A 13,612-nucleotide genomic window follows, 5' to 3' on the forward strand; every position below is an offset into this window, starting at 1 on the left:
CCAGTGCTCTGTATTTATAACCACACGGAGGCAGGGTCTCTCGTGTCTTTTACATAATCCTTTCTAAATTTTTATCTTGGCTCAGCTGTTCGTTCCTTCATGGGTTTTGCTTCAGGCTTACTTGTGTTAAATGGAGATATGTGCCTATGGAAGCATCATATGCTTAAGACAGAATTATGCATATTCTCCATGATCACTTTTATCATGATTTTCTATAGTTCCACCACTTTTTATGTCTTTGTTACATGCTTTGTAAAGTATAAAGTCACTACAGAAATTTTAAGTTTACTTTAAAGGACAGTTATTCCCTTCCTTCAAATGACCTGTTGAGAGAGGCAAATTTACCTCAAAATAGCTAATCTAATGTCATAGACTCTCAGCTCAGTGCGTTCCTCCAGAAGCGGAGATTCCCCAAGATCTTCCAGAACCTTTTCTCTGTTATTTTAGACAAAATTCTACCAAAATTAGTTCATGTCTTTGTTGTGCTTATAGCAAAGTTGAAGCACCAAGTACTCGAAAGAGATGGAGGGTGAAGAAGGCTAGAGGAGGTGGGAGGAAGCCCGTGGTGTGAGGGTGTCGCGGGGCCCGGCTCGCTGACAGTGGGGAGCCAGCCCCGCGTGCCCGGCTCCTTGAAGAGTTCCCAGCATTCTGCCACCACTGTACAAAACTTGTAATCCCTGTTTGAGGAGTGGGATTGGCACGCTCTTCCCAGAGTAGCATTTGCAGACCACTTTGAAATGCTGTGATTTATGTAATCACTAAAACCTCCCTTGCCTGGAGACTTATCTGGCTGACGCTGTCCGCCCCTGGGATGTTGGGTGAGTGAGGCACTGCAATCCTGAGTCTTAACGCTGCGAGCCAACTGCCTGCGTCAGGAACTGGAATTACCTGGGCTTCTCATAATCCCCACTTTGTAAGTCTTTCTCAGAAGGTTGCGTGTGTTCTTGTGCACTGACAGCATTTACAGCGCTTGGAAAAGCCTCTTGCTCCTTATTGATCGCCATTGGTTTTATAGGTCTCACTCTAAGCTGTATTTAAAGTTAGCACGTGCTAACCAACCAATTTTCTTTCTAACTTTTCAATATGTCAGGGAGGTAGCATAACCTTTTTATTCTGGATTTCTCATACAGACTGACATAATTCCTGTTTAAATATCTGACTATAGTAGTCTAAGGCAGTATGAAACATTTCATTCTTCAGAAAGCAATACAATTTGGATTACTGTTAAACAATGTATGGCCTGGAACAGGAAAGAAAGGAAAATAAATGATCATTGAGATGCCTTTGTGGCTACCATCTGTTACTAGCCTGCAATTGACTGAGCCTTTTGATGTCCCTGGGTAATTTCTTTTCCCTTTTGGAAATTTATCGCTGGTCCCACCACGCATGGTGCCTAACAGATTACTTGAGACTTTTATTTGTGGTATCTCTATTTTGTTGTTGACATTAATGAGCTTATAGCACAGTATCACCAGAGAAACAGTGTTGCTGTTTAGAATGTTAATGAATTGCTCGCCTGGCCAATTGCCATTTGTTCCAGTGTGCGAATGCAGTGTGTGTGTTTGTGTGTGTGTGAGTGTGTGAGTGTGCGTGTACAGGAGAACCGAGTAGCAGGGGTGGGATTGCATTTTTTTTTCCTCTTCGCAGCCAGTGACGTGAGCGGTGCCTGGAACAATCAGACTGGCTGCAAACAGGGTAGTTGAAGATGCTGGGGGAGGCAGGCTGGTGTTCGTTAAGCTAACGCAGATCACAGCACTCCGAGCTGCTCAGGCAGAACCCGACAGAGCTCCTCCAGCATTAGAGCCTTGCAGCGTTTGGAAAGTGCCTTTTTATTTCTCCAAACCCCTGCCCCAGTCAACCTTCGAAATGATTGGCGTGAACAGTGTTCAGAGTGCCAGCAAGGTGCGGGTGAGGACCTCAGGTTCCGTGAAGTACTCCCGGGAGGATTCTATCCGGCGGCAGTCCCACCGGTCAAAGTCTATGAAAATTTCCAACTCCTCAGAGTTTTCTGCTAAGGAGACCAAGGTAAAGAAATACCACGTTAAACCGTCTTGACAACTGTATGTTAGGGTAACAAAATCCGATAGAGTCTTTGGCAGTGTCTAATGTTCAGTGACGGACTGAGAAAGTAAGGTGTATAAAATGGCTCTAAGAGAAGCAGGTGGGATTCGGGGAGAGGGATGCTATGTGAACTCCAGGTGAAAGGTTGTTGTGGCCTGGGTCAGTTTGGGAAAGGGCCAGTTTGCAGAAGAAAAGGGCGAAGCAATGCTCGGAATGAGGTGATGTGGGAAAGTGGTGGTTGGCACAGTGATCTCGCTCTCAGTCTCGGAGGGCTGCCTTGACAGATGATTTGTCAGTGCAGTGTATTTTTAGAACGGGAATACAGAGACATCGCCTGTGATTTTATCGTTCAGTTAGTTCCTCTTGCTTTCCTTTCCTGCTCTCCTCCCAATACGTGGAGCTGATACACAGTGGTGACCTGGTCCTGCTATACTACATTCTTGTCTTGTTCAGAGCCCTCGCACTCAGGCACATGCCACTGGGAAGAATTTCTTCTTCCGTGTTCCTTACATGTAGACGTGCTGATGCCGTGTTGCCACCCATTGTTTTTAGGAGACCGTCTGTAGGATAATATCATCTCTGTTCATATGAAATGCGAAGGGAGTGATTACATAGTGAGATGGGCAGTTACTACATGCAACATATTCTTGAGATGCTTCCCACCACCATCTGTGTGAGCAGGGCACTCAGAAACACTCCCACTCCACAGGTTTAAAAATGGAATAATAGAATCATAGGATCACAGAACTCTGTGGCTGGGATATAGATGATTATGATGGAGATTCAGAGGCTTGATAATGCACAAAAAAAGCTTCGGGAGGTGGATCTCGGTGTCATATCAGTCTTCTTGTGGCTTATATCTCCAGATCCACCGAAAGTGACTTTAGGCTTTTAACCCTCCCAGTCCTCTTCTATGACATTTACATTATTAAAAGACTTTGCTAATAATAGGTTCCCCTCAAAACATGGCGGGGGAGGGGGAGAAGGGGGCAAAATACCTTGGCGTGACTTGAAGAAACATGTGGCTTCCTATCCACCCCCTCAGATGATGACACAGTGGGATCTAACCCATCAATCATTAGCACATTTTCCAGCTGGAATCCCTTCAGCTGTAGCTCTGTCGTCCTTAGTATTTTTTAAAAGCTGTACCTTCAGGGAGAAACGTGTCTCCACAGTTCTGTGAATGTGACCTGCCTGGGGATGTACTGGTTTCTCCTGAAATTGTGACGAGACGTCCTGTGGTATGACGGCTGATGTCTCCTGCCGAGATGGACCTGGATGGCTCATTACATCGTTAAATAACCAAGTTCAGGGAGGCAGTGATTCTCAACGTGTCTCTAAAATGGGCTTCTGTGAAGCGTGCTAAGAAGCATCTTTAGGTTTTGTTGTAGTCTGGATGATACCCACAGTATGCAGTCAGAGCCTTTGGGGGACTGACAGACCGTTCTCAACTGTCACCAGTCACTCTGATAATTGAAGCCTGTAATATCAGTTTATTCACCCAGAATTATGGTGGTTTGTGTGCTTTAATGTTGGGGTCTAACATACATGCACAACGAAGACTCCCTACTCTCTGCTCTGTTACACAGAACAGGTTCTCTTTTCTGATGCATGTCTGTGCAAGAGAAAGCCAAGCCTTTGGGGGCATATTGCAAACGTTGTAAGGTGCCGACAGTGTAAAAGGCCCCTGGTAAAACTGTAGCTAATATGTCATCACACAGTACTTTGGAGATTATAGTCAATTTTTTTAATTACATTTTTCAGCATATGTGGTCTCTAAGTTCTGGAATGTGTATTGACAAATGTATATGAAAGTTCCCAATATCTCACAAGAGATATTTTTATAGGATTATATAGTCTTTTAAAATTGAACCCCAGAAGTAGCTAATAGAAAATCATTAGATTATGCCATTATTATTAATTTTTCAGAGATGAGATAAATTGAACTTAATCTTTCACTAGCTGTTTTTGTTCCCTAAATGAAGTAAACTGAGTAACACACAGGCTTGTCCCTGAATGTAGGGAACTGAACTGTGTTACAGATGTGTGTAAATACGTATCAACACTTCTTCCTATCCACATATACACATCATACCCCAGAGGTTAATAATCGGAGTTCTCATTCACTTCCTTAGATCTAGTAGTACTTTTTAGCACTTAAAACCAATTTATGGTGTTTCCTCTGGCTAATCATGCAAATAACACTTTTTGAGTATCAGATGTCTAATTTAATGATTAGAAGAAATTACCCCTCACCTCCCTCCCCAAAGAAAGGGGAAGGTCCCTTTAACTTGCAATATGCTCCTGGGTTTTAATTTTGTCTCCTTCGAACTCTGGCTTTCTCTAGAATGAGTATAATAATTGTTGATCATTGTGAGAGAACTGGAGTTAGAACGTGTTTTGTAGTCCTTGAAAGCTTTCTTTTTTTTTTTTGCGTTTCTAACTTCTGTTTTATGTTCATTAAAAACTAATGATTTGTTTAAAGATCGATTCATTGTAGTCCTCCCTTTTTAACTGGTTTATTCCTTTTTGTTGTTCTTCTTCTTCATTTGAAGCAAGTGTTAAAGGACTTCTCACAGGATTGATACTCTTGTCTTTGATTTTAGCAAAAATATCTTAAAAGCTTTCCTTGTTCTCATTTTAAATTCAGAAAATGGAATTTTCTAATCCTTTGCGGTTCGTGTTGAATAGTATTTAAACTACTGAAACACAGTCTATAGGTTATTTTCTTTTCAACTCCATCCGTTGTGTGGCCTTTCCGTTTTTTCTTTAAGGTATTTAAAATTGTATGCTTTAGACCTCTGGAGAGTGTGGCTTTGTTCCTTTCTAGATAGCGTTGTTTACATCAAACTCTGAAGCAGATACATTGGGCTGGACGTAAATGTCAAGATGTTTTAGAAGAATGTTTATGCATTTTGTGGAGAAGGCATTCATTATTAAAATGTCTCAGTCAAGTCTGACTCGGATCTACTCAGTAAGTTATTTATCAGTGATGGGCCTGATACAGGAAGAGGTGCCAGTGAGGCTCCTGACCATGAGGGGGCAGTGCAGACCTCCCTGCTGTCTCTCTTCAGCAGGGCCGGCTGGTCTCTCTTCCTTTGATGGATGGAATATTTTGAAATCGGTTTCTTAAAAGGTGAATACTCTGGAACTTGGTGTGTGTGGTACAAGATGATGATTAAGCCTCAGTTCTGTGAGACATTTTCACACTTCTCTGGATCTAGGTAAACCTCAAATATAAATTATTTTGGTGTGGCTTCATTTTAAACTTGAGTAAGTCCACTATAGGTTCAAAACATAAATCTGTAAAAGTTCGCGTTGATAATATCCCTTTTTCCTTCCCGGTCTCTTGCCAAACTACACTATACATTATGGAATGGGGAAATCTCAGCTCAGTGCTTTTGTTTCTTTATGTTGTGGTGGTGGAACGTAGTATGGAGGCATTTTCTTAGGAACATCATGAGAATAGAAATTACACTAAGAATTTTCTAATTATCATTTGGATTCAAATGAACTGTTTAAAGCTATATTCAAAGAAATCAATTCCTCCAACAGTGAAGTGTCAGAGTGAAACCCCGGGTGCTCCTTTGGGTGACAGCATGGGCCTCGCCCTCCCTGTGCCCTGGTGCCGCGTCCTGGTGGTCTGGTCTGGGTTTTGCTCACTCATTGGCAGTGAGCATCTAGGTGGGTCACTTCTCTCTGAAACTCATCCGTAAAATGCAGGGGTTGACAAAATGGTATCTTTTTGGTTCTGAGCAATGTTAATTTTAGCAATCTGGTGGAGGTTCGTGGGGTATTTCTTCTGTGAAAGGAACCTAAAGACTGAGCAAGATTCAGGAAAGGTGACTTTCATATGTAGTTTGAACAAGCCCCTTCCCGTGCTCGGAGATGTTAACCATAACCATGGTGAAGGAAAATGGGAGTGCCTAATTCATGGTTCTGCCAAACCTGTTGCAGTAGTGTTCAAAGGTATCTCCAACTCCGTTCTCTCCGTCCTGTGTAGGCTTTGCTTATTATTTCTTTAGCATGGTTAGGTAAATATTAATCATTCCTCCGCCTGTGAATCAAATCTATACACAAAGGAATCTTGAAGGAATCATTACAATACCCTTTTACAACCTGAAGTTTTCCAAGAGCGATTTGCAGATTGTTGCCATTTCCTTGCTAGACCCCTTTTAATCTTTAGACTAAGTCTGGAGCCTGGAAAGGAGATTCCGGTTGAATGAGTCTTTTATATCTGCCTCTTCAAAATGTCTATTCCATAGAATATGGGGAAAATCCTTAGCCATAATGTGAAAATTTTCCTACAGATTTCTTTTTACATATTTTTATTCTTAAATTGAAGTAGAACATCTGTTAACCTCATACATTCACCCATTAGATGGATCCTTTCAGAAGGGCAGTAGATTAAAACTGTTGGTGTCAAAATATCAAGAACTTCTCTCCGTACTGGTTATAACCCTGGCAGGTGAGACAAGCAGAGAGGAGGCATCTTTCACAAAATAAATCTGGTAATACAAAGATAAAAACAATTTTATCTCCAAAACTCTTATTTTCCTTTTATTGATTCTACTATCTTTCCACTGGAGTTATTTATTGTGTTCCAAGAAGTTGTTGATGAGAAAAACAGGATCAAGTAGATATCTCATCACGGGAAGGAGTATCTAGGAAAATGGAAGGATCGCAGTCCGGGGCATGCAAGCTGATGGGGAGGAGGAAACTAAGGGGAGGGGCTGTTAACAACCATGGAGCTCCGGTGTGAGCAGGATTCTTTCTGTAGTGTTCTCACCATGACTTACAGTGCAAGACCTCCTCCAGTGAGCCCTGACTCCTCCCAGAGACCCTCTCGTGTGTCCAGGCTAAAATCTCTGCCATATTTTATCAAAGTTATGCTTTTCCCTCAGGTGTGATTCTGCCAGATTAACACATTTTGATGTTTTAGTATAATCTTTAGCCCAAGGAGGTCTTAAGAGATCCGGCCCCTTCTGGAAGGTAGCTCTATAGCGGGCTATTTGCCCATTTCCGCTTGATTAAAATGCCGGTGATGGTGTGTGTGGTTTGAGCGTCTCAAGGGTAACTCCCAAGATCAGTCAATGCTGCGCTTTTGCTCTGCTGCACTCATGCCTTTCTATAGGAACACATTCGAGCAGGTGTTTCTGAGCTTCCACACAGTATTTGAACATGGCGAAGAAAATGCTGGTCCATGCCATCATTCCTGACGAGCTAGTATAAGATCCTTGTCAGAATGAAGGAAAGAAAAGAAGAAAAATCCGTGACAGGTAAGGGAGGAAAAAGTAGTACAACTTTTGTTGTTGTTGCAGATCGGGGGAGGTTCACGTCATGATGACCTGAGGTTTAACCATCTGGAACTCCTGGTTGGAAATAGGCATGGCGGCCAGATGTCTTGCATTTTCCAGGATGAAGCTTTTCCTCAACTGCAATCTGTTTTAGATCGTGTCTGCTTGCCTGGTTTAGGGTTGCAGGCATTGCGTTCAGTTTAGGGACTAATAGGAAATTTCTGGAGATTTTTTTTTACTTACTCATCTGTAGTGGTGCAGAAATCGTGAACAGCTGGGTAAGGTGGCTCCTCAGTATTTATCATGGGAGTTACTCTTCTAGCTTTGGTTTTAATTATTATTTTCAAGCATTATCTTATTCTTTAAGTAGGTTACTTTTCATTACATTTTAAAAATCTAGTCTACCACAGTTGATGGTACAACATTTAACGTATTGTTTGTATGCACAGATCATCTGATTTCAGCGGAATGTGTTTTTCTAGATTAGATTACTTAGAAGGCGTCATGTCCAAATTTTTAAGCCAGTACTGGCTGAGAGGCCTGTCTTTACAGCCTGACTCATCCTTTGACACCATGCTGGCTGTAGCCTGCAGTTAAACCTTAGCACGTGAGGCAGTACCCCGGGCAGGTAGGGACGTCAGTGTACTTGTCGTCAGCAGACTCAAATCTGAGGAGCCAGGTTTTTCTATGATCCCACTACAGGGGCACCTCGTTTTCTTGCACTTCACTTTGTTGCACTTTATAGATGTTGAGTTTTTAGAAACTGAAGGCAAGACCCACCACTAGCAAAAAAAAAAAAAAATTACAACTTGCTTTCATGTGGTGGCCTGGAGCGGCACCTGCAATATCTCAGAGGTATGCCTGTAAATCAGATGAGTTTATAAATCCAACCCAGACATAATCATCCCCTTCTTGCTCCGAGGTACAATTTGGTAGGGTCGGCTTTATGTCTACAACCGAGAAGCCCTCGGGGGCACGCCAGGGGTTTAGAGCAAACATTAGGGCCTTCTCCAGCCCCTGGAGCCCCAGCAGCTCATGACAGGGGGGTTAATTTCCATCCAGCTATGTGGTTAACTAACTAGACCTTATAGGCAGAAAGACAAAGAAAATTGCTTAGAGAGAAAAAAAGCTTTTTATTGTCAATTAAAGGGATGATGAAGTACCAGCAGTGTGCTGGTTTATGACAGTTCTCTTCCTCAAAACACTTAAAAAAAAAAAAAAAAAAACAGGTAAGAGAAAGGCTCTCCAGAACACGTCTGTTAGATTGGGCAGTGGTTTTAGGGCATTTTTGTATGCCTCATCAACCCTCTGCTATGATCTCTGAGACCATGATTAAGTGATATTTATATGCTGCTAAAGCATAACCCTCAAAGGTTAAGGTAACGGTACACTTTTATCTCCATGCCTACGAAAACACACTCAAACAACAGTAGAACGCATAGATACTGAAGAACACAGGGAACAAGATCGGATGCCCTCAAGATGTCTAAAAAAATTTGAAAGATGGAAATCACATAGATTTGTTAGCTATTTCAGCACCCCAGAGAAAGCTGAAACCCGAGTGTCTGCAGACCTCAAAGCCAAGGAAAGAAGGGACTGGTTTCCCCCGACAGAGCACAAGTAGGGCCTAGGAACTGGAGGTACCAGCTGCCTCTGAGGGCAGTGGGTCAAAACAGGAAGATCCCTTAACACTTCTAAAATTAGTAACTGGGCCCTCCCCATGGCCTCTCTTACTTTGTACTTCCAAGAGACCATATTCCCCATGTCTCATGTAGCTCCTCTCTGGGGAGATCGCCTCAGAAACTTTTGATTTAGCAAATCAGGTTCAGTCCAGGCTCTGGTGAGATTCCCACATTGAAAATAACAGGACTGAGTGACACATACATGCTTTTCACAATAGGCAGCCTCTTCCCTCTGTCCTTACCCAGGTGCCTTTCCTCAGTTGCTTGGAGAAAGCATAATACGCAGAAACAGGAAATGGAGTAGTCAGAGCCAGAGGGAATCCCCAGGGTGATGGTGAAGGGAAGCCCTAGGACAGCAGCTCTGCAGGAGACAGTGGGAGAATAGAGGGCTGCAAGGATGCTTCCAACAATGCCACTGAGAGAATAAGAGATGTGCTGGGCCATACGGAGAGATTTCCAGTTCTGGTGGACAGTGTGGAGATGAATCAGAGACAGACCCTTAGAAAATGAAGTAAACAACAGCAAACCAAGGCGATGGTCAGCCCCAGGGAAAACAGAAAGTTCACGAAAAGCAAATGCAGCAGAATGCGCCCACAGCTCGGGAGCATCGTAATGTGAGCACTTAAAAATGATGTACCTCCAAATTGTGATTGCAATATAATTTTAGTGGAAGGATTGGGGGTGGAGGAGAGGAAAGAGAGAGCAGGGGTGGTCGGGTGTGTGTGTGTGCATGTGTGTGTGCACACGAGTGTGTTAAGAGAACTGACTGCTATTTTTCCAGTTTCACATTGAGAGGCAATAGTTCATAGTGAAATAGAAAAACCCAAAGGGAGTTGAAAGAGGTTATCTCTGGGCAGCAAGAATCAGGTAAATCAAGGGACTGTCATGTTAATTATAAGCCTTTTAGTAATTTTTATTGTAAAATGACACGTATGTGTTGCTTTGATAAAAAATAAGAAATGAATAGCAAGGTAAATAGCATATATAGGTACATATGAAACTGAATAACTAGACTGGTTTGTGCATCTTAAGTTTGTTTAGCAAATACCAAATAACAGAGAAGACGTCTTTTTAGAAGTTACATCTTTTCTAAAACACTGTGTGCTGGCAGTTACGGGACTAGACTGTGTTCTGCTGCTGGTTGCTGTGAGAGCTTTCAGGCTGTAGTGAAGATGTGAGGGTAAGACTGGTCCTTTCTTGGGAAACATTCCTTTATTTTGAGATTGTTTTTATTACTCATTTTTGTGGAATGATGGCGGTAGTAGATAGTATTTGTTTTATTTAAATTTATTTTCTCACTTGGCAAAATGAAAAACTGACAATTCTGTATAGGTTCCTAAAACCTCTTTTGAAAATTTTCCATTTTATGAACTTCAAAAGCCCAGTAGCCACTGGATTAGATTATTTAATTTGGCTGTATTGATTGCCTTAGATAAAATCTGTTCCCGTTTGGTTTGTCTTCATTGCTTTGTCTAATGCATGGAAATGACTGAGAACAAATGCCGTGTCTGGTGATCTCTCTAAATGTCAAAGTCCCCCAGGGATCAGTTTCTACAAGCCATTTATAAAAAGAACTCTGCATGTTGCCCAGCAAACAATTTTTAACAGTGTACATTAACTTTATCATCATGTCTCCATAATCATTAAATATAGTTGATCATTTTTCTTGGGTATTTAAAAAATACTGCATGTAATTTACAAGGTCACTTTGAATTTGTTTTCCTTATGTTGTAAAATCGTGAAGCATCCTTTATTATGGTGTCATACCTGTCACATCCCAATAAGTACAGTTTACCAGCAAGAGGGACTACAGATTAGGGCAAGTACAACCCCAAATCTTCTTTGAAAATATTGGTTATTGTTACATCTTTCAAAAGCATGGCTCAGCTGTCCAAATCCAGACAGGTTTTGATCAATAAATGACAGTTCCAGAGGATTAGGGTATAAGAATAAAAGCATAATCAGGAGGTGATTATGAAGGCAATGAATTTGAAAGTCACCATGCTTGTACACGCCAGAGAATCGTTACATATGCTGCAGACTACTTTGGACGTTCATCTTAATGCATGTGGAAGAAGGTGGTGATTCACTAAGGCCTGATTACATTAACTTTGTCCGGGCTCTCAGACTCAGGATTGCCGCATTAAATCACACCTACATCATTTGGACACCAGTTTTCAATGTCCGCATCAGTGTGAAGGTGAGGATCCTTTCATGATATATGTTGCAATCCTTCCATCTGTACTGCACGGAAAATACCTCTTTACCTGGGATACATATCTTCGTCCCAGGAGGGTTTTGTCGTTGTCATAGCAAGCTCACTGTGGGAAGGACAAAGAAGAAAGTATAACCTGGTGAGTGAGAATGTGGGCTCTCGAGTCGGCTAGCCCTGTGTTTGAGGTGCAGGGCTGCCACCGACAGCCCTACCACCAGGCTAGGGTTTTGCCAGAATTAGCAAATAAAAATATAGAGCACCCAGTGAAATAATAAATACTGTTTAGGACAAATATGTCTCTTGGAAAATTTGGGGTATACTTATGCTTTTAAAAAAGTTACTCATGATTTATCTGAGGTTCACATTTGTGTACCGAGAGAAAAAGGCTGGTATGCAAGGCAAAAAAAGAGCATGTATTCAGGGTCTTGAGTTGTCATTCGGGAACATAGATTCTGACAGCAACCAGAAAAGTGTCCCCTCTGGGGATTAGGTGCAGAGACTTTCAAAAGAAAAAGGGAAAAAAGAACATTCAGGTTACATTAGTTGTTTACCAAGAGTTGTGAGTGGAGGGAAATTTATCTTCTATAAGCCATTGGTTTCTCATGAACATCTCGTTCCATTACCGTGAAAGAAACATTTTTTTTTTAGTGTAGTCCTTGAAAAGCACAGCTATTTTGTATAGTCCTTGAAGAGTTCTTTCTAACAAATACCTTCTTTTGGCAAGTCAGCAAGTTCAGCGCAATTTGTCCAACAAGATGAAGTCGCTGTGGCCATTTCTTTTCACACATGGAACTAGGCATCCTGCATTTGATCTGGCAGCCTACAACCTGCGGCAGGTGACAATCTGCCTAATCCCCAGCTTTGACATCAGTGGAGAAAATCATACTTCACAGGTTGTACGAGGTTAAAATGTAAAAGGCACACACATGCTTAGCCCAGAGTCCAGCATGTAGTATGTGGTAGCACTCAATAAATGTGAGCTGTATGGAGGCTGGCCCTCCCCCTGACACTGCCAGACACTGAGCCTGGCCTCTTCTGAAATAGGACTCGAGCTATTAAAAAAAAAAACAAAAAAAAAAAAAACCAAAAAAAAACAGGTGTCCAGGTTGGAGTTTTGTGCCAAATTCGGAGATCCTTGGGAGAGTACCATGCTGGTTGAAGCATGCACAGTGTACTTACTCTGTTTAGTATACAGGGACGGTGTGCTCCTGTCCTTCTGAATTGCCGGGGGAGCATTAGATAGCAGAGGCTAGCTTTGTGTGCCCAAGAAGTGAAAGGGTTTTTTTAGGGAAAATGAAAAGTCTAGGAAAAAAATTTAAAAGCTTTGCCATCAAACCGCCCTGTGATTCCTTTTTGAGATCTGCCACTTAATAACCTTGAACCTCTGCACCCCATCTTCCGCATCCCTAAAGTGGGGATGATGCGTGTGGGTTGTGGTGAAGAGTAAACGGTGTGATGCGTGTACAACCCTAGGAATAGGGCCTGGCACGTGTTAACTCCTCAATAAACGTTGGTTGTTGACCCACTTTGTCCGTGATGCCAAACTGCCAGTTTGATTCAAAATAGGTGATTCTCCGCACACCTGGCATATGTCTGGCATGAGGTATTGATTGGCTGAGGGCGTAGAGCGGACAGATTCTGGATGTTTAAATTCAAGGTTCTGTGAAGTCTGAGGAGGACAGGAGTAGACTGCGTATGACAACAGGGGTACCTCTCATTTACATTTGTTCTACGGAGTAGAAAGGTTTTCATATTGATGCTTACGTTCGTCTTCATGATTCTGTGCGGCAGGCGTTGTGATACCATCTTTACGGAGGAAGAATCACAGGTTAGTGTTAGTGACCTAACGTCACACAGCTGATGGAAGCGGCGGGTTCGATACAAGTCTGTTGATTTCCAGTCCGTTGGCTTTTTCCTGCATTTGCTGCCTGTCATTATAATTGTGGTATGAGGGTCATTGTCACTGAGGTTCTCGTCTTCTCAGCCAGTGCATTTTTAAAACACATGCTGTGATCAAGGTAATTTATGAGACACTGTGGGAAGTAGAGGGAAGCAGAAGACTCCATGACGTGTGCAAGGAGTTAACAATCTAGTATCACCTAGATTTTTAGTTGAAAAAGTAATATACGCATGGTGTGGTTAACATCCCAATAGTACAGAGAAGATTATGCATCGACAATTCCCTTTCCCACCCCATCCTCCCAGTTGCCCTGTCCAAAGCAGTTGCGGTCAGTGGGTTTTTCTGTGTCCCTTCAGAACTGTCTGTGTAAGTACATGCAAACACGCATGGGCGCGTGCCAAACACACTGTTTTGCACCTTACTTTTTCTTTTAACAATGTATTCTAATACATCTACC

At 42.2% G+C, this 13,612-nt stretch overlaps 1 protein-coding gene across 4 annotated transcripts in view; it reads left to right on the forward strand.

The window, feature by feature from the left end:
* PSD3 (pleckstrin and Sec7 domain containing 3) overlaps positions 1–13,612 on the forward strand; it is a 535,098-nt gene that overhangs the window by 402,064 nt on the left and 119,422 nt on the right. Inside the window, exon 1 of one of the 4 annotated variants that reach the window (XM_053916642.2) lies at positions 1,730–2,025. The exons of the other annotated variants lie outside the window; for them this stretch is intronic. Within the exon in view, the coding sequence (XP_053772617.1) occupies positions 1,867–2,025 (159 nt within the window). The 5' untranslated portion in view covers positions 1,730–1,866. Of the gene's footprint in view, positions 1–1,729; positions 2,026–13,612 lie in introns of those variants that run through there. 4 annotated transcript variants of the gene reach the window in all.

Source organism: Desmodus rotundus, chromosome 13 (assembly GCF_022682495.2).
Source record: "Desmodus rotundus isolate HL8 chromosome 13, HLdesRot8A.1, whole genome shotgun sequence".
In the NCBI taxonomy this organism is placed as follows: domain Eukaryota; kingdom Metazoa; phylum Chordata; class Mammalia; order Chiroptera; family Phyllostomidae; genus Desmodus; species Desmodus rotundus.